We start from the raw sequence: 25145 nt of genomic DNA, 5'->3' as shown, positions 1-25145 counted from the left end.
AACCACTGTTTTGGGAACCACCACCTTATAAACCTAACCTCCAAACCACGCCCACCTGGTCGAAACACCAAAGAAAGAAGGAGTCCCTTGTTTTTTTTTCACAGACCCGGGACGCTTGTTTCTCTCTCAGAACAGAGCAGAACCTGGCCACCCTCTCTCCACTTCCTTCCTGTATGCAGATAGATCTATAGATCTACAGAAGCTCCTCAAACACTAAACAGCGACCCGTTCACAACATTTTATCAATGGATTCTAACAGTAAAACGCGTGTGTGTCCGGTCCGCTCTTCACCCCCGCGGGGATCAGACCTGCCGCACACATCAAAGGGAGCCGCCGGGCTTTGATGTCTCTGCTTTAATTGTGTGATAATTAATATTCATGTTTTAAAGGCTGACTCCTCCCTCTCTGCGGACCACCACCTCCTCCCTCTCTGCGGACCACCTCTCTGTGTGTGTGTGTGTGTTAGTTATAACACATTATAAAGTGTGTATTAGTTTATTAGTTATTATTCATAATGCTCAGCATGCCTCACACTGACAGGCAGCTCACACACAGCATGCTAGCAGCTAGCAGCTAGCAGCCAGGCTGATGTTCTATAGATCTGTGAAATCTGAAGCCTCTCTGAACTCATCTGAACCAAAGGGCTGAGCAGAGACAGGTAAACTATTTACCTTACCTTTAACTTATATGTATGTTTACATATAAACACCATTTTATGTTGTTATTATTGATATCTCAAATATAAACATGACTTTATTAAGTTTTTATTATTATTATGTCAAATATAAACATGACTTTATTTTGTTTTTATTATGTCAAATATAAACATTACTTTATTGTGTTTTTATTATTATTATGTCAAATATAAACATTTCTTTATTATGTTTTTATTATTATTATGTCAAATATAAACATTATGTTTTTATTATGTCAAATATAAACATTTCTTTATTGTGTTTTTATTATTATTATGTCAAATATAAACATTTCTTTATTATGTTTTTATTATTATTATGTCAAATATAAACATGTTTGTATTGTTGTTCAAATATAAACACCACTTTATATTTGTATTATTGTCATGTCAAGGTATTTGTTATGTTATAGACCAATTATTTGTTTACTAACATTTAGACTGGACGCACAGGTGATTGTTTCACGCAATCAATTTCCAACCTGTTGTTTCGGGGTGCGCTGGTTTCAGCACACCCCAACCCCTTCTTGTGTGTTGGCTAGTGAGGCGCGTCCTAGCGAGACCTGATAGAATGGGTTTAATTGCGCGCATACTGGTTGCACGCATACTGGTTCTCATCAGTGTGACGTCGTCTGTTAAGGGGTCTATAAACATGACTTTATTAAGTTTTTATTATTATGTCAAATATAAACATGACTATTATATTTAATTTATCATTGTCATGTCACATTTGTTATAATATTAAATACAAACATGATGTTTCAACACAAACAACTCAAACTACTTTGTTACTTTGGTATTTTAAGGTCACGTCAGAGTTTAGATTGATATAAAATGTTATAAACAATATTGTTATTCATTTTACCATTCTGTCCCTATCGGTACATAACTGTAACGGCGCTGATGTTACGTGATGTTATATTATGTTATAATATAAAGTGTAATGTTATATTATAATATAAAGTGTAATGTTATATTATATATTATAGGATGGATGGGGTATATATGTTATATTATGTTGTGTTATGTTGGATGTAGGATGGATGGAGTAGGCAGCATCCAGCTGGACATCCCAGACTTCCGTAACTCAGTTCTGACTCATCTGAACTCTCTGAGGGTCCAGGGCCGGCTCTGTGACATCATCGTGCAGGTCGAAGGTCACAGCTTCAGGGCTCACAAGGTATCATTTTAATGACTAATAATGTATCATTATAATGTATAATGAATGAATAATTAATAATAATGTATCATTATCATTTATAATGAATAATTAATAATAATTATATTATATACAGGTTGTCCTGGCTGCCTCCTCTCCATACTTCAGGGACCACATGTCTCTGTCTCAGATGTCCACAGTGTCTCTGTTATAATAATAATAATAATCTTGCTACCATAATTGACGGCCACACTCATGGAGTGTACACGAGTGTATGGGTTCAATGGCCAAGCAGACACATGGCCCAACTAACTCCACATTTTCCCCCAAAATTCCTCAATATTCTGCCTGTCAAACCAGCTGCTTCGCATCCCATCACTGTACTTGCAGGATGTACAATTAATATCAAACGCATTATGCTCCAATACTTATGCAAATCACTTCGCCCACTCAAAATTCACGTCCGGGTGTTTCTTTTCACCAGCCAATCATAAGTGACCACCCTTTCACGTTGCCACGTCCGTTGCCACGTCGCGCTGACGTACGCTAAACAAGCGCTGCCGTGCGCACTATGCGAACGAGCCCAAAGGCGCGCAAAAATAAGCCGACCATTGCTTAGACACAAAGTCAGACCTGGCAACGCAGCCTACGCCAATCATGTGTGAGAGATCTACAAGCTATGGGGTAGAGACGGCGTGTGCCATGCACCGTATCTTAGCAACAACGAAAGCGCTCACTCTCATTGGTCCTGTCACGCTAAGAGCAGTTTCCAGACAATGGCATCGCAGAGAGCTTGCTGTAGTGTTTACATATATCTATGGCTGTAGCCATCAGTCAGTCGCAGCGACGACAGACAGGGCGCTGTGATAGTTGCCATGTAGCTAACGCTAACGTGGTTGTCATACCTGCAGCGGCTGTGCAATCACTTTGTCAACAATATTCGTGTGGTGAATGTTATTATTGCTGCTCCGTTAGTCCATTGTAGATGATGTATGTTGTGGTATGTAACGTAATGGCAGGACCGCCCCGTGCAACGCACGTTTAGGCTGCATTATGTTGTTATGTATTATGTAATTTCAGATAATTTCGGTCCAACTAGGGCAGTGGCTGCAAGCTCACAACCCTCACGTTGAGAGGCGTTGTGAGCTTGCAGATCGGCTATTTTCAACATGTTTGCCTCTTTCTTATATTATTTGACAATGTGCCCAATGTTTTATAGTATAGTTTGTTGACTACTTTAGTTGCAGTAATGGTCTTTTCCTTCACTTTAGCTTTTTCATTGTCTCCGCCAGGCCGAAAGGCATGGCGCCAGAGTATGTTTTACCCCCTGTCCGTCCGTCTGTGGATAGCTAATCTCCCGCATCGTTGCCTTGCTCGCAGCGAAACTGTGCACACACTCCCTGGATGCCAATTCAGAACCTCTGCCCCCATTTCAATACACGCCGTCTCCGTTTGTAGATGTGTGTGTGTGTGCGCGCGCACACACGGAAATTACTTCAACGCGCGTGTGTGTGTGTGTGTGTGTGTGTCTGTGTGTGTGTGTGTGTGTGTGTGTGTGTGTGTGTGTGTGTGTGTGCAGTACTGCGTCTTCTGATTATTAAAAGACGCATCCAACTCACCATTCGTGTGTCCACATGTACTGTTTAGTTGGGTCATTTATGGCACTTCCGTGACCGTGGAGAGCGAAGGTCCGTTTCTCAATGGATTTGTCATCTAGGAGGGTTATTAAACAAATTTAGCCGGGGTGTCTTTTTTAAAACGGCGGGGAAAATTTGTGGGAGACCAAAATCCAAAATGGCTGCCGTGAAAATTAACTTTTTAATGGTTTGACCTACAATGATTCACAATACATGGTTTCAGAGCTTATTTTGGTCAAGGAATACATATATGGTGTTTAAATAATGATTTGACCTATTGTCGACCTTCAAATGCAAGATGGCTGCCAATTATGAGCTCCAAAAGGGAGTTTTTTCAAAATCGTCACAGAGCCTTCATATTAGGCTCAAATGAAAGCTCTGCTCATGATGAGTTGAATAATATACAGTATAAGTACACAGAAGTAATCTCTGAGGTCAATAAAGTCAATGTTTGTGTGTAAACAGCAGTTGCTGATTTGCGGTTTCCCATTAAATAGGGTAGGCTACTGAGAATATGGTGTCCAGTTCATCCCATCAAATTTTCATAATGAACCAAAAATAAATGAGCACTATAGCCTAACATAAAATAGTATTCTGTATGCAAAGCTAGAAAGGTTAGTTGCTTGAGGTGAGTTTAAAGGTCAACTCATTTGTCACCCTTATTTTATAGTATTGATCCCAGTGTTTCCTGTCTGCTTAGTTACTTTTACCTGCCTTAACCAGTCTTGTAATTTTGTCAGTGTTTCCACCTGTGTCCTCCTAGTTCCCCAGCCTATCCCAGTGTTGATTGTCAGTTGAGTATCACCTGTGTCCTGTTAATCCCTGTCTATTTAAGCCCTGTGTTTGCATTGTGTTCTTGTTGGTCTGTAGACCGTCATGTGAGGTTTTTAGTCGTTGTTCTTTGTGCTCAAGAATCTTGGACAAGTGATTTTGGATAAGAACCTCTCGCCAGAGCAGGACGCCCCGTCTGTAGTGCTTTCCTCGTAGTGCTTGGTCTACCAACCCCTCCACTACTACCCCTGCTGTAACTAGAGTGTCTGCCATTCCAGAGCCCTTGAATCGCTTGTAGATGGCATAGATGTACTATAGGACATCAGCTGGTGGAAAGGTACGAGGATTGGGAGGATGTCCTTGAACATTTCTGGATTCTCTGCCTTGAGCTCAGTGAGCGTCTTGTAGGTGGGCAGGTCACCAACAAGAAAGGAGAATGGAATATTCTTCTGCCACATGGCCTCCACATGTTTCACCATGATGTCATTCACCACTGACTATTAGGGGGTTCATTGTATGTTGTGTGGTAATAAGGCTTGCTCTTGTTGGGTGGTGGATGACAGCAGGACTGGGCACCACTGTATCCTGGAACTCGCTGCTCTTCAGGTGGTGGTCTTGTACCATGATTGTCTACACGAGACAGTGCATGTATCACAGAGCGAGCACACTGCGGAGCTCTGCTATCAACCTGGGAGTAAATGTCCATGGCATGACAAGGAGTAAAGATCTGGTAGACACTCTGCACAAGAGCGGTGTCTGCATCAGCTTTGCAGACACACTGCTCCTCTATCACCATTGGGCTCTGATGGATGTGGAGGCATCAGCAACCTGCCCACACGAGATCGCAGACAGCAAGCCAGCTATCGTGATCATCGACAATGACGACTTCAAGATTGACACTATGACAGTTGACTCTACAGCTGTCCATCGAACAAATGTCATGTACATGGGGCCAGAGAGCTATGAAAAGAAACCAGGCGAAGAGACTGCTGAAACGCTCACCAAGAAGAAGGAAATCTCTGCACAGCTAAAGCAGAAGTGTGCGGAACTGACAAAGGTTTGCCAGTACAGATGCCCCCCCTGGTAGCAAGAGTGAGTCACCTGCTTGTCCCAGGGTAGATCCACCAGTGGATGGGTCAGCTCCGCAGCGTGCTCGCTCTGTAATACATGCACTGTCTCGTGTAGACAATCATGGCAGAAGACCACCACCTGAAGAGCAGCGAGTTCCAGGATACAGTGGTGCCCAGTCCTGCTGTCATCCACCACCCAACAAGAGCATGCCTAATTACCACACAACATACAATGAACCTCCAAGCAAGTCAGTGGTGAATGACATAATGGTGAAACATGTGGAGGCCATGCGGCAGAAGAATATTCCATTCTCCTTTCTTGTTGGTGACCTGCCCACCTACAAGACGTTCACTCAGCTCAAGGCGGAGAATCCAGAAATGTTCAAGGACATCCTCCCAATCCTCGTAACTTTCCACCAGCTGATGTCCTACATCTATGCCATCTACAAGCGATTCAAGGGATCTGGAATGGCAGACGCTCTAATGTCCAAGATTCTTGAGCACAAAGAACAACAACTAAAAACCTCACCTCACATGACTACAGACCAACAAGACCACAGTGCAAACACAGGGCTTAAATAGACAGGGATTAACAGGACACAGGTGAACTCAACTGACAATCAACACTGGGATAGGCTGGGGAACTAGGAGGACACAGGTGGAAACACTGACAAAATTACAAGACTGGTTAAGGCAGGTAAAAGTAACTAAGCAGACAGGAAACACTGGGATCAATACTATAAAATAAGGGTGACAAATGAGTTGACCTTTAAACTCACCTCAAGCAACTAACCTTTCTAGCTTTGCATACAGAATACTATTTTATGTTAGGCTATAGTGCTCATTTATTTTTGGTTCATTATGAAAATTTGATGGGATGAACTGGACACCATATTCTCAGTAGCCTACCCTATTTAATGGGAAACCGCAAATCAGCAACTGCTGTTTACACACAAACATTGACTTTATTGACCTCAGAGATTACTTCTGTGTACTTATACTGTATATTATTCAACTCATCATGAGCAGAGCTTTCATTTGAGCCTAATATGAAGGCTCTGTGACGATTTTGAAAAAACTCCCCTTTGGAGCTCATAATTGGCAGCCATCTTGCATTTGAAGGTCGACAATAGGTCAAATCATTATTTAAACACCATATATGTATTCCTTGACCAAAATAAGCTCTGAAACCATGTATTGTGCATCATTGTAGGTCAAACCATTAAAAAGTTAATTTTCACGGCAGCCATTTTGGATTTTGGTCTCCCACAAATTTTCCCCGCCGTTTTAAAAAAGACACCCCGGCTAAATTTGTCTAATAACCCTCCTAGATGACAAATCCATTGAGAAACGGACCTTCGCTCTCCACGGTCACGGAAGTGCCATAAATGACCCAACTAGTTGTGCAAACACACAAAAACAGCCGCGTGTGTGTGTGCGTGTGTGTGTGTGTACGAGCGCAACAACACACAAACGGCCGCCATTTTGACCAGATTGTACAGGGTCACACATTTCCGTATAACACCCGCCACCGAAAAGATGTGATGACTCATTGTATTATTATTTGATTATTAGATAATGATTATACATGCCCCATCATTATTATAAGATCATATATCTTAATCAAATATTATAATCATATGATATAATTAATCATCAGAACTTATTAATACTCATAATAAAATAACAATATTAAATAACAATATATTGCCCATTTCCCCCCAGCCATTTCGCCATTTAGATATGTATATATATATAGAGATAGAGATAGAGAGATAGACAGATAGATAGATAGATAGATAGATAGATAGATAGATAGATAGATATCCAGTAAAGTGCAGTACTTGAGCACATGTAGTTATTTACTCACCTCTGTAATTTAATTCATGACTCCCAGGATCCATTCTCTTTTGGACTCCTCTTAGGACATGCTTATGTCTCCTACAGACTACGCTAGGCTACTTTACAGGTCACACTTGGACCATTGATAGGCAGGAGTAGGCAGCTTTAGCTTTGTAAAAGGTGTGAATGGGCCAGCCAATGTATCACTTCAGTAACGTCACTGGCGGCCGGCGGCTGTGTCTATTGTTGTCGGAGCAGAATTCATTTTCCTGGCAAATCTTCACTGACCGGGCCATGGCCCCACTAGCCCTCATGACGCTACGCCAGTGATCGGCGCTGCCAAGTGGTCTCTACGTGGGCGTGGGCGCTACGTGGGCGTGGACGCTACGTGGGCGTGGACGCTACGTGGGCGTGGGCGCGAACTTCTAGTAATAATAATAACTATATTAATGTACATACAGGTTGTCCTGGCTGCCTCCTCTCCATACTTCAGGGACCACATGTCTCTGTCTCAGATGTCCACAGTGTCTCTGTCCGTCATACGGAACCCCAGCGTCTTTGAACAGCTGCTGTCCTTCTGCTACACCGGCAGGTAGGATACAATCTAACCTACTGTACCCTACCTATTAACCTACTGTATCCTACCTATTAACCTACTGTATCCTACCTATTAACCTACTGTATCCTACCTATTAACCTACACTGTCCTACTGTAGGTTACCATAGAAACACTGTCCTACTGTAGGTTACCATAGAAACACTGTCCTACTGTAGGTTACCATAGAAACACTGTCCTACTGTAGGTTACCATAGAAACACTGTCCTACTGTAGGTTACCATAGAAACACTGTCCTACTGTAGGTTACCATAGAAACACTGTCCTACTGTAGGTTACCATAGAAACACTGTCCTACTGTAGGTTACCATAGAAACACTGTCCTACTGTAGGTTACCATAGAAACACTGTCCTAACAGAATGAATAAATACACATACGTTTTTTGTTTAGTTTGTTTACATTATGGAACCTAAAGGGTTTTGTTTGTTTACATTATGGTTTGTTTACATTATGGAACCAAAATAACGATAACGAACTAACGATAACGCCCCTCCCTCCCTCTAGGCTCCGCCTCCAGCTGTGTGACATCATCAGCTACCTGACGGCAGCCAGCTTCCTGCAGATGCAGCACATCATAGACCGCTGCACCCAGATCCTGGAAGGTACATAATAAATAATGAATACATTATTTATCATAATATAACACATCATAGACCGCTGCACCCAGATTCTGGAAGGTAGGTATAGAACTGAAGAGCCTGATTATTATCGTTTTAAACACGTCCTGAAATGGCTTTAATACTAACCTTTTTGCTAGCTAGGTTAGCTCAGAAACGTAGGTGTGGTGTTTCTCGACCAATCACCATTGCTCTGTGCTCCTATTGGCTGGGGGTTAAACAGCCATAACTCCAGTTCCCAGCATGCTAAAGGCCCCAAACTTGGTGGGTGCTCTTAGACGGCCAATAGGAACGGGCTGTAATTGCTTGAGCCCCGCCCCCTCTGTCTTCCTATTGGCTGGGTTTTAAACAGCCATAACTCCAGTTCCCAGCATGCTACAGGCTGCAGACTTGCTGAGTGGTCCCACAGACTTCCAATTTAATAAAAAAACGACCACTTCAGGTTTTCCCTTCCTACTTCCGGTTTGTCGGATTGCCTTGAAGCTCCACCCACACAGGTCCTTCCAACCTAAGGAAGTGGGTGAACTCATATCCAACGGTATGCTCTAAAACAGGGGTCTTCAACAGGGGCTCCGGGACCCCTAGGGGGTCCTCAGAGTTACTACAGGGGGTCCACCAAATCTTTGTTTGATATAATATTTTTTTTTACATTAACCACTTGAACCCTAGCATCCCTTTTCTGAGGAGAACTTTAGCCAAAAAAATAGCAGATCTACAAGCTCACAACGCCTCGCGCTGCGAGGCGTTGTGAGCTTGTAGATCTGCTATTTTTGGCAAAGAGGTTTAGGTGTAGAGGGGAGGTTTAGGTGTCATCTCTCTCTCAGCTAGGGGGTCCTTGGCCTGAAAAGGTTGAAGACCCCTGCTCTAAAAGTGAAACACTGTTTTCATGTCGTTGCATGTGCTCAGGAATCCACCTGAAGATCAGCCTATCAGATCTGGATGATGACATGGATGACACCGTTGCCACGGCTACGACGGGGAGGCGGAGCACCGTGGTCAGAGGAGGCGGGGCCAGATGTGTCAGTCCACAGCGTTCAGAGGTGGGCGGAGTCAACAACATATGTTCTCATTGGTGATGCACGAGGCAGGGTTTTTTAAAGGGGCGGTGAAAATAAGTGTTAACTATCTCTATATAGAGTGTTTGTTCAGTGAACAGACAAACTGTTACTGAACAAACACTCTATAGCAATGATTACTATCACAATATAGAGCTTTAACTTTTTTCTTTTTTTAAGTACATTTTTGGGGCTTTTTCTGCCTTTTTTGATAGGAAATGGGGAGAGAGATGGGGGGGGGGGGATGATGTGTTATTATGGAGCCCACTTGAGTTCTAGGCAAAACCCGCTGTGATTGGCCAGTAGTCGCAGTGATTGACAGTTCTCGTTTTTGCAACTATGCCTAAACCTAACCTCAGTTAAACTATGCCTACCAGGGAGCCAATCAGACGGTAAGGCGGGTCTATATCCTATCACGTTGGTGGGATTCAAAATCACGCGGGGTGACACACGGCAAAGGTCGTCGGGAATCGGGACTCAAACCCGCGACACACTGTCAAGCTGGATTACCAGCATATGTGGTATGCGCCCGGACCGCTAGGCCAGCGGGCACCCCGAGCTTTAACTTTTTAACACTTAACCTTTTAGTTTTAACCAAAGTCAATAAAACATGGACTGATGCACTTGGACACATCATCTGTGTTGTTACCTGGAGTCACTGGGTGTTTGGGGTCTTACAACAGACACCTCATCCAGGCCACCCGACCCAGGCTGATCAGACCCCGGCCTGTGTCCAAGTGGCATGCTACTGCCCCCTACTGGCATGCTACTGCCCCCTACTGGCATGCTACTGCCCCTACTGGCATGCTACTGCCCCCTACTGGCATGCTACTGCCCCCTACTGGCATGCTACTGCCCCTACTGGCATGCTACTGCCCCCTACTGGCATGCTACTGCCCCCTACTGGCATGCTACTGCCCCCTACTGGCATGCTACTGCCTCCACTGTCTCTTAGAGGGGAAGTTAGAGACTGTGCTAATTAGGGGGTTAGGGTTAGCCTGACACTCGCCAGACCGACTACGTTGAGATGTGTTGCTAGGCTGTAGGCACTGTGGGTTGCCTCCGGTCCTGGCTCCTCCCTCGAAACAATATTACTTAACCCAGTGGTTCTCAAACTGTTTCATGCCAACCCCCAAAATGATATGTATGTGGCCACGGACCCCCATCTCAAATATTTTGTTCCAGGAACCCCCAGAAGCAAAGATTTGAGTTAAAAATGTTCGCATAAAAATATTAGACTGTTTCTCTAGAACCGTCTGTAGCCTCTGCCAGTCTTTTCTAAGCTAGTACTTAGAATTTTTTTTATTTTTTTGTCTGTTTATTTTTTAACATTGAATTTAATGGAGCAGCAACTTTTTGGAAAATGTTATCTCCTGGTTCTTTGTGACAAACGGAAAAACGGAAAACCCCCCCCCAATTATTATTATTTTTTGCTTAAAGGTTAAAGGTTCAGGCTTAAAGGTTTGTACATATTTTCACGATTTAGCTAAATAGCCAACGTATAAAAGGTTAAAATGATTGTGATGCTATATTAACACATTTTGCTGGGGACCCCCTGGTACCCCCCCAAGGACCCCCCACTTTGAGAACCAATGACTTACTTACCTACTGAAATAAATGTAACTGATTTAACTGTAACTGTTTGCAGCGTCCCAGAGGAGGCGGAGTCATGGAGGATGCTGGGCGGAGTCCAGAGGAGGAGGAGGTGGGGTCAGCAGGAGGAGGGGGCGGGGCCGGGCCCATCCTGAGGATCAACCGGGCGGGGCAGTGGTACGTGGAGACAGGAGCCATGGACACTGTTCACATCAAGACTGAAGACGAATGGCTGGGTCAGTATTACTGTTATTACTGAACCTCATGCTGGGTCATTATTACTGTTATTACTGAACCCCATGCTGGGTCATTATTACTGTTATTACTGAACCCCATGCTGGGTCATTATTACTTTTATTACTGAACCCCATGCTGGGTCATTATTACTGTTATTACTGAACCCCATGCTGGGTCATTATTACTTTTATTACTGAACCCCATGCTGGGTCATTATTACTGTTATTACTGAACCCCATGCTGGGTCATTATTACTGTTATTACTGAACCCCATGCTGGGTCATTATTACTGTTATTACTGAACCTCATGCTGGGTCATTATTACTGTTATTACTGAACCCCATGCTGGGTCATTATTACTGTTATTACTGAACCCCATGCTGGGTCATTATTACTGTTATTACTGAACCCCATGCTGGGTCATTATTACTGTTATTACTGAACCCCATGCTGGGTCATTATTACTGTTATTACTGAACCCCATGCTGGGTCATTATTACTGTTATTACTGAACCTCATGCTGGGTCATTATTACTGTTATTACTGAACCCCATGCTGGGTCATTATTACTGTTATTACTGAACCTCATGCTGGGTCAGTATTACTGTTATTACTGAACCCCATGCTGGGTCATTATTACTGTTATTACTGAACCTCATGCTGGGTCATTATTACTGTTATTACTGAACCCCATGCTGGGTCATTATTACTGTTATTACTGAACCTCATGCTGGGTCATTATTACTGTTATTACTGAACCCCATGCTGGGTCATTATTACTGTTATTACTGAACCCCATGCTGGGTCATTATTACTGTTATTACTGAACCCCATGCTGGGTCATTGTTACTGTTATTACTGAACCCCATGCTGGGTCATTATTACTGTTATTACTGAACCCCATGCTGGGTCATTATTACTGTTATTACTGAACCCCATGCTGGGTCATTATTACTGTTATTACTGAACCCCATGCTGGGTCATTATTACTGTTATTACTGAACCCCATGCTGGGTCATTATTACTGTTATTACTGAACCCCATGCTGGGTCATTATTACTGTTATTACTGAACCCCATGCTGGGTCATTATTACTGTTATTACTGAACCCCTTGCTGGGTCATTATTACTGTTATTACTGAACCCCATGCTGGGTCATTATTACTGTTATTACTGAACCCCATGCTGGGTCATTATTACTGTTATTACTGAACCCCTTGCTGGGTCAGTAGTACTGTTATTACTGAACCTCATGCTGGGTCATTATTACTGTTATTACTGAACCCCATGCTGGGTCATTATTACTGTTATTACTGAACCCCTTGCTGGGTCAGTAGTACTGTTATTACTGAACCTCATGCTGGGTCATTATTACTGTTATTACTGAACCCCATGCTGGGTCATTATTACTGTTATTACTGAACCTCATGCTGGGTCATTATTACTGTTATTACTGAACCTCATGCTGGGTCATTATTACTGTTATTACTGAACCCCATGCTGGGTCATTATTACTGTTATTACTGATCCTCATGCTGGGTCATTATTACTGTTATTACTGAACCCCATGCTGGGTCATTATTACTGTTATTACTGAACCCCTTGCTGGGTCATTATTACTGTTATTACTGAACCCCATGCTGGGTCATTATTACTGTTATTACTGAACCTCATGCTGGGTCATTATTACTGTTATTACTGAACCTCATGCTGGGTCATTATTACTGTTATTAATGAACTCCATGCTGGGTCATTATTACCGTTTTGGCTCGTTCATGTCCAGTGGCCCCAGCTGCAGTACCTATGAATGGCCAGCATGTCCAATGCAACCACTGGGTTCTGGGGGCTTGCAGTTACTCCTACAGATTGTGTCCAAACAACATCTGCATGGTGATTATAATTAATAACAAACAACATCTGTATGGTGATTATAATTAATAACAAACAACATCTGTATGGTGATTATAATTAATAACAAACAACATCTGTATGGTGATTATAATTAATAACAAATCAGTACACAGTATGTCTATAGTCATGTGATCAAGATGGCTCTGTCCCATCTCTCATATTCCATCAACGTTGCTGAACCACAATATCCTACCTGACCTGGAGGAGACCTCTGCTCCCAGGAGAACTTTTTATTGTTTTAATTGATTATGAATTATTCATTCCTCCTGATCAGGAGGAAGATGATGATAATAATAATAATAATAATAATCATCATCATCATCATTCAGGAGGAAGAGCAGACACTCAGGAGGAAGCTGAGAGAGGAAGAGGAGGAGGGGGCGTGGCCGAGGAAGAGGAAGAGGAGGAGGGGCCAGCCGTGCTGATTGACACGTCTGGGCGGAGCTCTGTGGGACCCAAAGCACCTCAGCCAACCAGCAGCTTCCCTGAGACAGACAGGTAGGACAGACAGACAGACAGACAGACAGGTAGGACAGACAGACAGACAGACAGACAGACAGGTAGGACAGACAGACAGACAGACAGACAGACAGGTAGGACAGACAGACAGGTAGGACAGACAGACAGACAGACAAGTAGGACAGACAGACATACAGACAGACAGGTAGGACAGACAGACAAGTGGGACAGACAGACAGACAGACAGACAGACAGACAGGTAGGACAGACAGACAGACAGGTAGGACAGACAGACAGACAGACAGACAAGTAGGACAGACAGACAGACAGACAGACAGACAGACAGACAGACAGACAGACAGACAGACAGGTAGGACATACAGACAGACAGACAGACAGACAGACAGACAGACAGACAGACAGACAGGTAGGACATACAGACAGACAGACAGACAGACAGACAGACAGACAGACAGACAGACAGGTAGGACATACAGACAGACAGACAGACAGACAGACAGGTAGGACAGACAGACAGACAGACAGACAGACAGACAGGTAGGACATACAGGTAGGACAGACAGACAGACAGACAGACAGGTAGGACAGACAGACAGACAGACAGACAGACAGACAGACAGACAGACAGACAGGTGGGACAGACAGACAGGTAGGACAGACAGACAGACAGACAGACAGACAGACAGACAGACAGACAGACAGACAGACAGACAGACAGGTAGGACAGACAGACAGACAGACAGACAGACAGACAGACAGACAGACAGACAGGTGGGACAGACATACAGACAGACAGACAGACAGACAGACAGACAGACAGGTAGGACAGACAGACAGGTAGGACGGACAGACAGACAGACAGACAGACAGACAGACAGACAGACAGACAGACAGACAGACAGACAGACAGACAGACAGACAGACAGACAGACAGGTAGGACAGACAGACAGACAGACAGACAGACAGGTAGGACAGACAGACAGACAGACAGACAGACAGACAGACAGACAGACAGACAGGTGGGACAGACATACAGACAGACAGACAGACAGACAGACAGACAGACAGGTAGGACAGACAGACAGGTAGGACGGACGGACGGACGGACAGACAGACAGACAGACAGACAGACAGACAGACAGACAGACAGACAGACAGACAGACAGACAGACAGACAGACAGACAGACAGACAGACAGACAGACAGACAGACAGACAGACAGACAGACAGACAGACAGAACTCATAACGTGTTTAACAGAAATAAACAGAAATAAAAACATTTAAATGATTTAGAGGCTTCCATTGGACTGTCATGCAGTACCTCTAGTCAGCCAGTAGGTGTCCTACTAGACCACAGGATACAGTATTATGTTTCTCTAGAACACATTTATATCGTAAAACAGCAAGAAAAATGTATTCAAAAGTGAAAAACTATAGAAGTAAAGGTAAAGGAGGGATTAGGTAGGGTATATGGGGGGGGGGGGTAGCTTTGATGTGAACTAGGAGTGGGTTCCAGAAGGCTCTGTCACCCCAGGTTTGTTTCTTTGTCCTGGGGGTGAAAGGTTATAATGGAAGAACATATTCTACCAATAGTCTGGTCACACACACAACATATGGATGCATATTGTGATGATATTTAAAAGGGTGTGGTCACAGTGGTCATCACAGTGATGGAAGTGATTCACTTAAAAAAAAACATAACAATGTGTTTTTTTAAGTCCATACTGCTATTCATAGGGCTGCACATGTGTCATGTGTTTCGCTAGCCAATCACAGTCCTGAATTTGCAAAGTCAGCCAATCACATTACAGCTAGTGGTGATGACACTAGCTGTAATGTGATTGGATGACTTTGCAAAAGTATAGATTTGCATTGACTGTGGAAGGGTTAAGGGTTGTAGACTGCGTAGACTATTGGCCAATCACGGTGCAGGATTGGTCAGTGTCCAAACCTCACTTATAGGGGGCGGTTACACCGCCCCAAAAATAATAAAAGATAATTTGAAATATCCTTTTATTAACCAAAAAACAACCGATTCTATTGTTGTGTTGGATCGGTTTGTCACTTCCTGTTGTCTAAACATGATGTCACTTCCTGTTGTACAAACACAATGTCACTTCCTGTTGTCCAAACACGATGGAAACAAGTTTACACACTGACGTTTTACACACTGTGTGTGTGTGTGTGTGTGTGTGTGTGTGTGTGTGTGTGTGTGTGTGTGTGTGTGTGTGTGTGTGTGTGTGTGTGTGTGTGTGTGTGTGTGTGTGTGTGTGTGTGTGTGTGTGTGTAGTCCTACAGGTAGTGTAGTAGTGTTGACAGACAGACAGAGAGCTAAGAGTGAGTCTCCGGGCAGATTGGACGAACACCGTCAGCCCAGCTCACAGGTAAATGTGATATAGTTTATTATTGTTATACATTAAATATACCATTATACCAGCCCAGCTCACAGGTAAACATACTGTAAAGCAGTGGTTCTCAAACTTTTTCATGTCAAGGACCCCCAAAGTTACACTTATTAGCCCGCGGACCCCCATTTGAAAAGATAAACCAGGGACCCCAATAAGAGAAGGTTTTTATGGCTCTCTAGCAGTGATTCTCAACCATTTTAATTTCAAGGACCCCCAGTTTGACATGCATTAGGCTACGGACCCCCATTTAATGGCATTCATACCTCTGGGACCCCAATTCATATTGTAAAATCAATGTTAATGTAACTCTGAGAGTGTACAAATGGAACCAAATGGACCCGTTAGGGTCCATTTGGTTCCATTTGTACACTCTCGGAGTTACAGACTCATATGGGTCCATTTGGTCCCTGTCCATCATTTAGCTGGGGACCCCCTGGAACCCCCTCAGGTACCCCTGGGGGTCCCCGGACCCCACTTTGAGAACCAACGCTGTAAAGTGTGAGTTTTCAAACATTTATACATACATTATACACTGTTGCTAATCTCTATGCTGAACTAAATGGCGTCTTCTGTTTGCTTCCTGTTTGCTGGCGGTCAGGGGGAGGAGCCTATGCCGTTGGAAGTGGGTGGGTACGAGGAGTACCTGAGGGAGCAGGTGGGCGGGGACAGCCGGTGGTTCAGGTACAACCCTCGCCTGACCTGCATCTACTGCTGCAAGTCCTTCAACCAGAAGGGCAGCCTGGACCGACACATGCGTCTGCACATGGGCATCACTCCCTTCGTCTGCAGGTAGCCATGGAGCCATACTGTCCTTATATGGGCATCACTCCCTTCGTCGTCTGCAGGTAGCCATGGAGCCATAATGTCCTTATATGGGCATCACTCCCTTCGTCTGCAGGTAGCCATGGAGCCAAAATGTCCTTATATGGTCATCACTCCCTTCGTCGTCTGCAGGTAGCCATGGAGCCATAATGTCCTTATATGGGCATCACTCTCTTCGTCTGCAGGTAGCCATGGAGCCAAAATGTCTAGGGCTGTGAATCGTCAGCCAACTCACGATTCGAATCAATTCCGATTCTTGGGGTTACGATTCTGATTTTTAGCGGCGCGAGCGGATCCTGCTCTATACCTGACTTTGTCCGTGTGCGTACGTCAACGTTTTGATTGGTCAGACCCGTCAACAAAGTGATTGCTCAAGCTTCACGTGACACATGGCTATAAACACATATCGATGACAAAATGTATCAAAGGCGCCGCTACCTTCACACAGGGTGTGATTTTTTTCAAAACAAACAATTCTTGATTAAAAAATGTTTTTTTCAGAACTGCCACTTCTCAAAAATGTCACACATAAAAAAAAAATCGCACCCTGTGTGAAGGAAGCGGCGCCTTTGATGAGCCCCGTGCTCAAACATACATACTGTTTGTCATCAATATGTGTTTATAGCACAGCCACGTGTCACGTGAAGCTTGACCAATCAGATTGACGGACATACGGAGGGACACACGGACATACACACGGACAAAGTCAGATATAGAGCGTCTGGCGCCGCTAAAAAAATCACACCCTGTGTGAAGGAAGCGGCGCCTTTGATGAGCCCCGTGCTCAAACATACACGGGTGTTGTCATCAATATTTGTTTATAGCCCAGCCAATAAGAATACAGCGGACACACGGACACACGGACACACGGACACACGGACAAAGTCAGATAGTAAAAAAAAGGAAATTGAGAATCGATTCTGAATCGTCCAACATGAGAATCGTGATTCGTATTTTTTCCCACACCCCTAATAAAGTCCTTATATGGGCATCACGCCCTTCATCTGCAGGTAGCCATGGAGAAATAATGTCCTTATATGGGCATCACGCCATTCATGTCCTTATATGGGCCTCACACCTTTCGTCTACAGGTAGCCGTAGCCTAGCCATTTACTTAACTTAAAGGGGAAATCCACCCATTTTCAATATTTAACTATGTCATTAATATAGCATAAAGGAGTTGTGTGGAAATAAGAAAAAAGTTCCCCCCTTTCTGTGTTGCCTTGAACTGGAGGATTGATTGTGGGTTTAACATTGCAAATTACAACGTGATGACTCATCATCACGTTGTAGGGGGGAACTTTTTTCTTATTTCCACACAACTCCTTTATGCTATATTAACACATTGAGTGCCATAAACGGTCCGGACCATTTTTGACCCAATTTTATTTCTATACGTGGGGCCCACGTGGGGCACTAAAACGAAACTTTGGGATCATCCAAGGAGTTTCTGAGAACGAGAGGCCGGATGTTGATCCATGTCAAAAATCCTTCCGGTCGGCCTTTCCAATGTTATCTCCTTGACTAAAAGCATAATATCTCCATTTCTTTTTATTATTTTTTTTTAATTTTGGTTATATATATTTTTTTTTTATCTCAAAGGAACTAGGAGAAAACGATTTTCAAAAACGTATTGCTCCATCCACTTCAATGTTAAAAAGGAAACGGAGAAAAAAAAAACATTTTTCCTACCATTGTAAACCCTGTATTTCTGAGTGTGGCATGGCACTTTCAAACATCAAAAACAAATGTCAACGAGGTCACAATGACCTCGTTGAAATTTGTGAAACCACACCTGAAGTGACTCAGTGATTAGCAACCATCAGGGGATCAATCACACTGAAGACAAACATTCTGTGACCAATTGAAAAGGTCAAATAATAGCCTTTTTCATGGCACAGGGATCAACAAGCTTGAAAAAGCCTGGCACTGAATGAGTTAATGACATAGTTAAATATTGAAAATGGGTGGATTTCCCCTTTAAGTTAATTTGGCTGCTAACGATGGCTTTTCTCCCGGCTTTCCAAAGTATAAAATTACATTTTTATGCTCAATTTATGCAATTTATGTATGCTTGGAGGGTGGCAGATCTACAAGCCTACTATGCGTCGCGGCTGTGATGCTTTGTGGGCTTGTAGATTTACCACCCTCAGTGCGAGACATGATAAATTGGGCTTTAGTCAAACAGGCCTAAAGTGAATGGGAAATTATTTCAGTCATTTTCTTTTTTCCCCAAACAATATTGTGATAAATATCCTATCTTGGACTTGCTATTGTGATGTTATGGTATAGTGAGTGTTTGCTATCGTTACATCTCTGTCTGCAGGATCTGTGGCAAGAAGTACACCCGCAAAGACCAGCTGGAATACCACATCCGCAAACACACCGGAAACAAGCCCTTCCACTGTCACATGTGTGGAAAGAGCTTCCCTTTTCAGGTAAACAAGCCCTTCCACTGCCACATGTGTGGAAAGAGCTTCCCTTTTCAGGTAAACAAGCCCTTCCACTGTCACATGTGTGGAAAGAGCTTCCCTTTTCAGGTAAACAAGCCCTTCCACTGCCACATGTGTGGAAAGAGTTTATCAATCAGACTGCACCAAGGATTCATCCAATATGTTTTGGACTATACATGCAGCACCTCATGGTACTTTAGCACCTCAATGGGCCGGATTCATAACGGGGGTCGTAAATATGGTGTAAATGAAGTTCGTAAAGGAGGTCGTATTTTTGGTACTCACTAACGGACGTGCAATTCAAAAAGGGGGTCGTATATGATAGAGACGTGCGTATGACCAATGCGTATGACCAGGTGTGATGATTACTCTCTGGAAGGCTGCATCCAACAGCATCCAACTTCAACGTCACCGTGCTGAACCGTGCTAAACAGTGTTGCCATGTCCGCTTATTATAAGCGAATTTGGACTTATTTTTCTGTAATGTTGCTTGTAAATATTGGGAGCTGTGGGATGCGTTTTTTTGGGCTTGTTTCTAAAGTATAGTTGGTTATTTGGGCTTGCTTCACAATTGTTTAATTGTTTTAACCGGTGGTTCTCAAATATTTTCATGTCATGGACCCCCAAGTTAATATGTATGCTAATTTATCCCTATAAGCCCCATCTGAAAATGTTTTGTGCCAGCTGGAGGCAGATTTGTGTTGTTAGAATGTTTAAAAATTCTTCCAAATCTTCCACATTTTATTACACACATTTTTTTTTAAATAGCAGATCTACAAGCTCACAACGGTTTAATTAAAGTGCTTATAATGGCCTAAGTGCCAGTTGCTTCTTTTGGGCTTGTTTTCCTAGACCTGGTTGCTTATTTCTCTCACAACATCTGGCAACGCTGATGCAAGTTCAACTCTGCCGTCTCTCATCTAAAGATAACATATGCGGTGTCGCATCGCCTTGACAACTTACTGTTCTGTCTGGAAGCGGATCACGTAATAAATGCTCTCATGTGTAATGAGAATAAAGAAGTTTACAAGGTTTAACCCCATTACCAAATAAAAGGCTATTAAAATGTGGAAAGGATATTATATAAGCCTTTTCTAATGAACATTGCGCACCTTTACCAAGGTAAAAAGATTATGAAATCCAGCATACAAATGGAACGCTGCTATCCGATTATGGACAAGAGCTTATTGATTACTTATTGATTAAATTCGTTATTTTTTGATTAATATATCACTGTCCTACGTCGGAATGGGGAATAGATCTTCTGGACACAGCTTTCATCCACTATTATTAGGCTTGTTTCCTCATCAGATGGTAACATTTATTAGGCTGTTGTGTGTGGCGTTCATGTGATCAATATACAGTAGAGTAGCCTACAGTAGACTATTAGCCTACAAATTAATACCGCAGGACGGACACTGGAAGTGCGTCCGTCCCTCCGCAGTGTCATTAAGGCATGATAGCCTATTTTCATTATTATGTGACACTTTGGCTGAGATGGCCCGCTGGCAAACACACTGAGGGACCTTTTCAGCTCTAAATGCGACTCATAGCCTAGAAAATAAATAAAAAGCGGTGGAATCTACATCATGTCTAAGCAATACATCGTTTGACTTTTTTTTTTTTTTTTTATATATATGTGTTGACAAATGTTGGGCACGTATATATTTTATTTGAGGTTTGCCACTGTTGTAATAGATTTTGGCATGAAGAATAAAGCATTCTAAAGACATACGCACATTTCAGCCCTGGCAAGACTGCCTCGGGGGTGACGTGAGAACGTGCGCACCTGACGCACAAGACACAGACCAAAACATCTTTATGAATCAGGTGTATGTGTACGACTTGTCCTAAATGCCGGTACGTACAAAATATGGTCGCAAATCCCTTTATGAATCCGGCCCAATGTCACTAAAATGAAAACTACAGACCTCTCAAAACAAACCAATTAGACTCTACTAGACCTCACTCTCAGGACTCACCTAACTAACCCCTGCTTACTTTACCAGACAGGGAGACAGTACAGGGACCTGTAATGGGCCTGTACTGGTCTCTACCAGACAGGGAGGCAGTACAGGGACCTGTAATGGGCCTGTACTGGTCTTTACCAGACAGGGAGACAGAGTAATGGGCCTGTACTGGTCTTTACCAGACAGGGAGACAGTACAGGGACCTGTATGGGCCTGTACTGGTCTTTACCAGACAGGGAGACAGAGTAATGGGCCTGTACTGGTCTTTACCAGACAGGGAGACAGTACAGGGACCTGTAATGGGCCTGTACTGGTCTTTACCAGACAGGGAGGCAGTACAGGGACCTGTAATGGGCCTGTACTGGTCTTTACCAGACAGGGAGGCAGTACAGGGACCTGTAATGGGCCTGTACTGGTCTCTACCAGACAGGGAGGCAGTACAGGGACCTGTAATGGGCCTGTACTGGTCTTTACCAGACAGGGAGGCAGTACAGGGACCTGTATGGGCCTGTACTGGTCTTTACCAGACAGGGAGGCAGTACAGGGACCTGTATGGGCCTGTACTGGTCTTTACCAGACAGGGAGGCAGTACAGGGACCTGTATGGGCCTGTACTGGTCTTTAAGACGCTCAAGGGGAACATGTACCTGTCAAGCTACTTAAAGAAGTAGTTCACCCAAATAATTACTTTATTTCTAATTCTATCAATGACTCACCCCATGAAGCATTGAATTCATGGATATTTTATTTGCTTTTATCTCATTGCTAAGCCAATCATTTGATGACCGGCGGTCATTCCGGTAGGAGACACAAAGAGTGTCCTTTGTGTCTCCTACCGGATACATTCTTTATTATTATCATGACAAAAAAAAAATCAATGCTTCATGAGGTGTGGAATTGTTAAAAAAAATGTCATTTTTGGGGTGAACTACTCCTTTAACTAGAGTGACAAACGCCCACGGGCACCACCAGAGAGAGCTACACTGATCTCATTCCCCTCAAATTGGGCCCAAACATGGAGATGAATGCATTCTACCACCACCACAATGTGGAACCCCCTACCACCACCAGACCCCCTACCTTCATTCAGAACCACCATAAAAGAAAAGTGTTTTAATGCAATGACAATACTCATCTATCTATCTCTATGACAATACTCATCTATCTATCTTATTAATGGATGATCGATGGATGAGGTGAACCAAACTATTGACCAATGAGCTAACAGAACATCTTGAACCAAACTATTGACCAATGAGCTAACAGAACACCTTGAACCAAACTATTGACCAATGAGCTAACAGAACATCTTGAACCAAACTATTGACCAATGAGCTAACAGAACATCTTGAACCAAACTATTGACCAATGAGCTAACAGAACATCTTGAACCAAACTATTGACCAATGAGCTAACAGAACACCTTGAACCAAACTATTGACCAATGAGCTAACAGAACACCTTGAACCAAACTATTGACCAATGAGCTAACAGAACACCTTGAACCAAACTATTGACCAATGAGCTAACAGAACACCTTGAACCAAACTATTGACCAATGAGCTAACAGAACATCTTGAACCAAACTATTGACCAATGATGTAACAGAACACCTTGAACCAAACTATTGACCAATGAGCTAACAGAACATCTTGAACCAAACTATTGACCAATGAGCTAACAGAACAACATGAACCAAACTATTGACCAATGATGTAACAGAACATCTTGAACCAAACTATCGACCAATGAGCTAACAGAACATCTTGTGTGGCTCCTCCTCCTCGTTGCAGGCCATCCTCAACCAGCACTTCAGGAAGAATCACCCAGGATGCACCGCTCCTCCTCAGCAGGAGACGCAGGCTCCTCACAGCGCCGCGTCCCCAGAGACCACCACCACCTCCTCCTCCTCCGCAGCCTCGCTCAACGTCTGCTCCTCCAGAGGGGGAGGGGCAGGGGGAGGAGCCCAGAACGAGGAGGTGTCACCCAGCCAGGAGGAGGCGGAGCCAGGAGGAGGAGGAACGACCGGTGACACGCCCCAAGCCTCCGTCTCCACGACTGGACCCGACTGAACGCCTCCCAACACCTCCTTCCTACTCCTTCCTACTCCTAGGGAGAGGAGAGGAGGAGAGGTGGGTGGAGGGTTTGTCAGAGGGAGGTGCAGTTAGGGTGAGAAGAAGAGGAATGGAGGTGTTAAGGTCTCCTTCCAGAGTAGAGGAGGTGTTAAGGTCTCCTTCCAGAGTTCAAAGCTACAGAATCAATGCAAAACAGTGATTTAAAAACCAACCTACCTTCAAAACCACACAAAAAAATAAAACTACACGACAAACGTTTAAACTCTTAAAACTGATGAAACTTTATCCAATATTATACAAGTCATTAAAACTACGTTAGGGTTAGTATAATAATATTATACAAGTCATTAAAACTACGTTTGCATTCTCACTCCCGACGAGTCATATGTTGACACTTGGGGCGTCCGACACAGAAGCTAAACAGAAGCCCATTGGTCCTCCCACGTTGACCAGATGAGTCATATTTACTATTCTCTATCGCTGTGTGAGTCGTCAGACGTCTCGCTCAAGTCCTCTTCCGACGCCGTTCGCCTCGTGTGTAACCTTTTTTTTTTACGTATTTAATGGTATTTTCAACATGTGAGTCTACGCACGGTCCACGTTCATGTTTCACGCGGTGCAGACTCCTCTGAAAGGTGAAAAACTACGTTAAACGGCGCTGATGATGCCGAGCGTGACGAGTTGGGAATGAGAATGTTTTGGATGAAGAATGAACCACACAACACTCCGACAAAAACCTCACAAACCAAACAGTGCAGTGATCATTATCGTCATTATTATTATTATTGTTTTATTATTATCGTTATCATTTCTGATGTTTTCAGTTTTCTACTTTTCTATAAACCGGTTAAAACAGGTTCACAATGTAGCAGAATCCCGCTGTGTCTGTTAATGGTAGAACACGTTGCCAAACCACTCCCTGTTTGGGGGGGGGGCTCCCATGACCACTGTTTCCTCAGGATCGGCAAACACCAATAACAAAAAAAAAAGGAGACAATGTTTAGTCTCTGCTACAACAGTTTCTGTTGTGGTCTTCTTAAATCTTAAACGCAGTACGCACTCCTTCCAACAACCCAACTTTTCCTGACTCGCCCGAACTACAGTCGGGGGAAACCTTCATTCCAACCGGGAGATTTTTTTCCGACATATGAAAGGAGTATGTATTGTGATTTAGAATGGTCATATGCCTCGTTTCCATTGAACTCTGTGTGATGTCCGTCGTTCCGTTTAATGGTAACCGACGTACGCAATATTCCCTCCAGCGTTCAACGCAAGGAAATGCATTTATTTATGTTACGGAGTAAGTGAGCGTAACGATACTTTTTACTTAATGTAAAGTGCAATTGGAGGACCGTGGAAATGCTCTCTATACATGAAATGTTCTTATTGACACAACAGATGAAGTGAATGCATATACAGGCTCTAAACCACAGACATCACACAGAGCTTAGTGGAACCAGGCCGTACTTATATTATTGTATAATGTGGATACAATAACAGTGTCATCACATTATCTTTGCATAGACAATTTGCATTAAGTCCTTCAGACATTATTCTCTATATATCAGCTATAAATATGCTTCAATATCAGACCATTGATACAGTAGCTAAGTGATGCATGTTTTATTCGGTTCGCTCTCTTTTATTTGAAACAAAAAAAGATCAATGAAAAAATGAATAACATTTGGAGTGAAAACGGTTCCGGTTCCTAACGATGGTGGATGCATGGGATC

General features: G+C 43.4%; 1 protein-coding gene across 1 annotated transcript; it reads left to right on the top strand.

Annotated features, from left to right (window-relative positions):
• Window positions 1–232: 232 nt before the first annotated feature.
• zbtb37 (zinc finger and BTB domain containing 37) lies at window positions 233–25145 on the top strand. Its single transcript, XM_084066268.1, has 11 exons — window positions 233–658; window positions 1733–1874; window positions 7635–7765; window positions 8295–8392; window positions 9314–9447; window positions 11111–11291; window positions 13533–13701; window positions 15976–16069; window positions 16692–16882; window positions 19242–19353; window positions 23131–25145. Exons 2-11 carry the CDS (start codon window positions 1734–1736, stop codon window positions 23407–23409), a joined length of 1530 nt encoding a protein of 509 aa, XP_083922394.1. The 5' UTR covers window positions 233–658; window position 1733; the 3' UTR covers window positions 23410–25145.

The sequence above is a fragment of the Gymnoscopelus microlampas genome (assembly GCF_963454915.1).
Source record: "Gymnoscopelus microlampas genome assembly, chromosome: 9".
NCBI classification, from domain to species: Eukaryota; Metazoa; Chordata; class Actinopteri; order Myctophiformes; family Myctophidae; genus Gymnoscopelus; species Gymnoscopelus microlampas.
The sequence above is the reverse complement of the archived record's forward strand: the minus strand, read 5'-3'. Positions and strand labels throughout refer to the sequence as shown.

Bases quoted from the DNA above. Each gene is read 5' to 3' on its own strand.
- zbtb37 (XM_084066268.1), top strand. From the start codon at position 1,734: ATGGATGGAGTAGGCAGCATCCAGCTGGACATCCCAGACTTCCGTAAC. The intron at 1,875-7,634 runs GTATCATTTTAA...ATGTACATACAG, and splicing joins ACAGCTTCAGGGCTCACAAG to GTTGTCCTGGCTGCCTCCTC. The intron at 11,292-13,532 runs GTCAGTATTACT...ATCATCATTCAG, and splicing joins GACTGAAGACGAATGGCTGG to GAGGAAGAGCAGACACTCAG.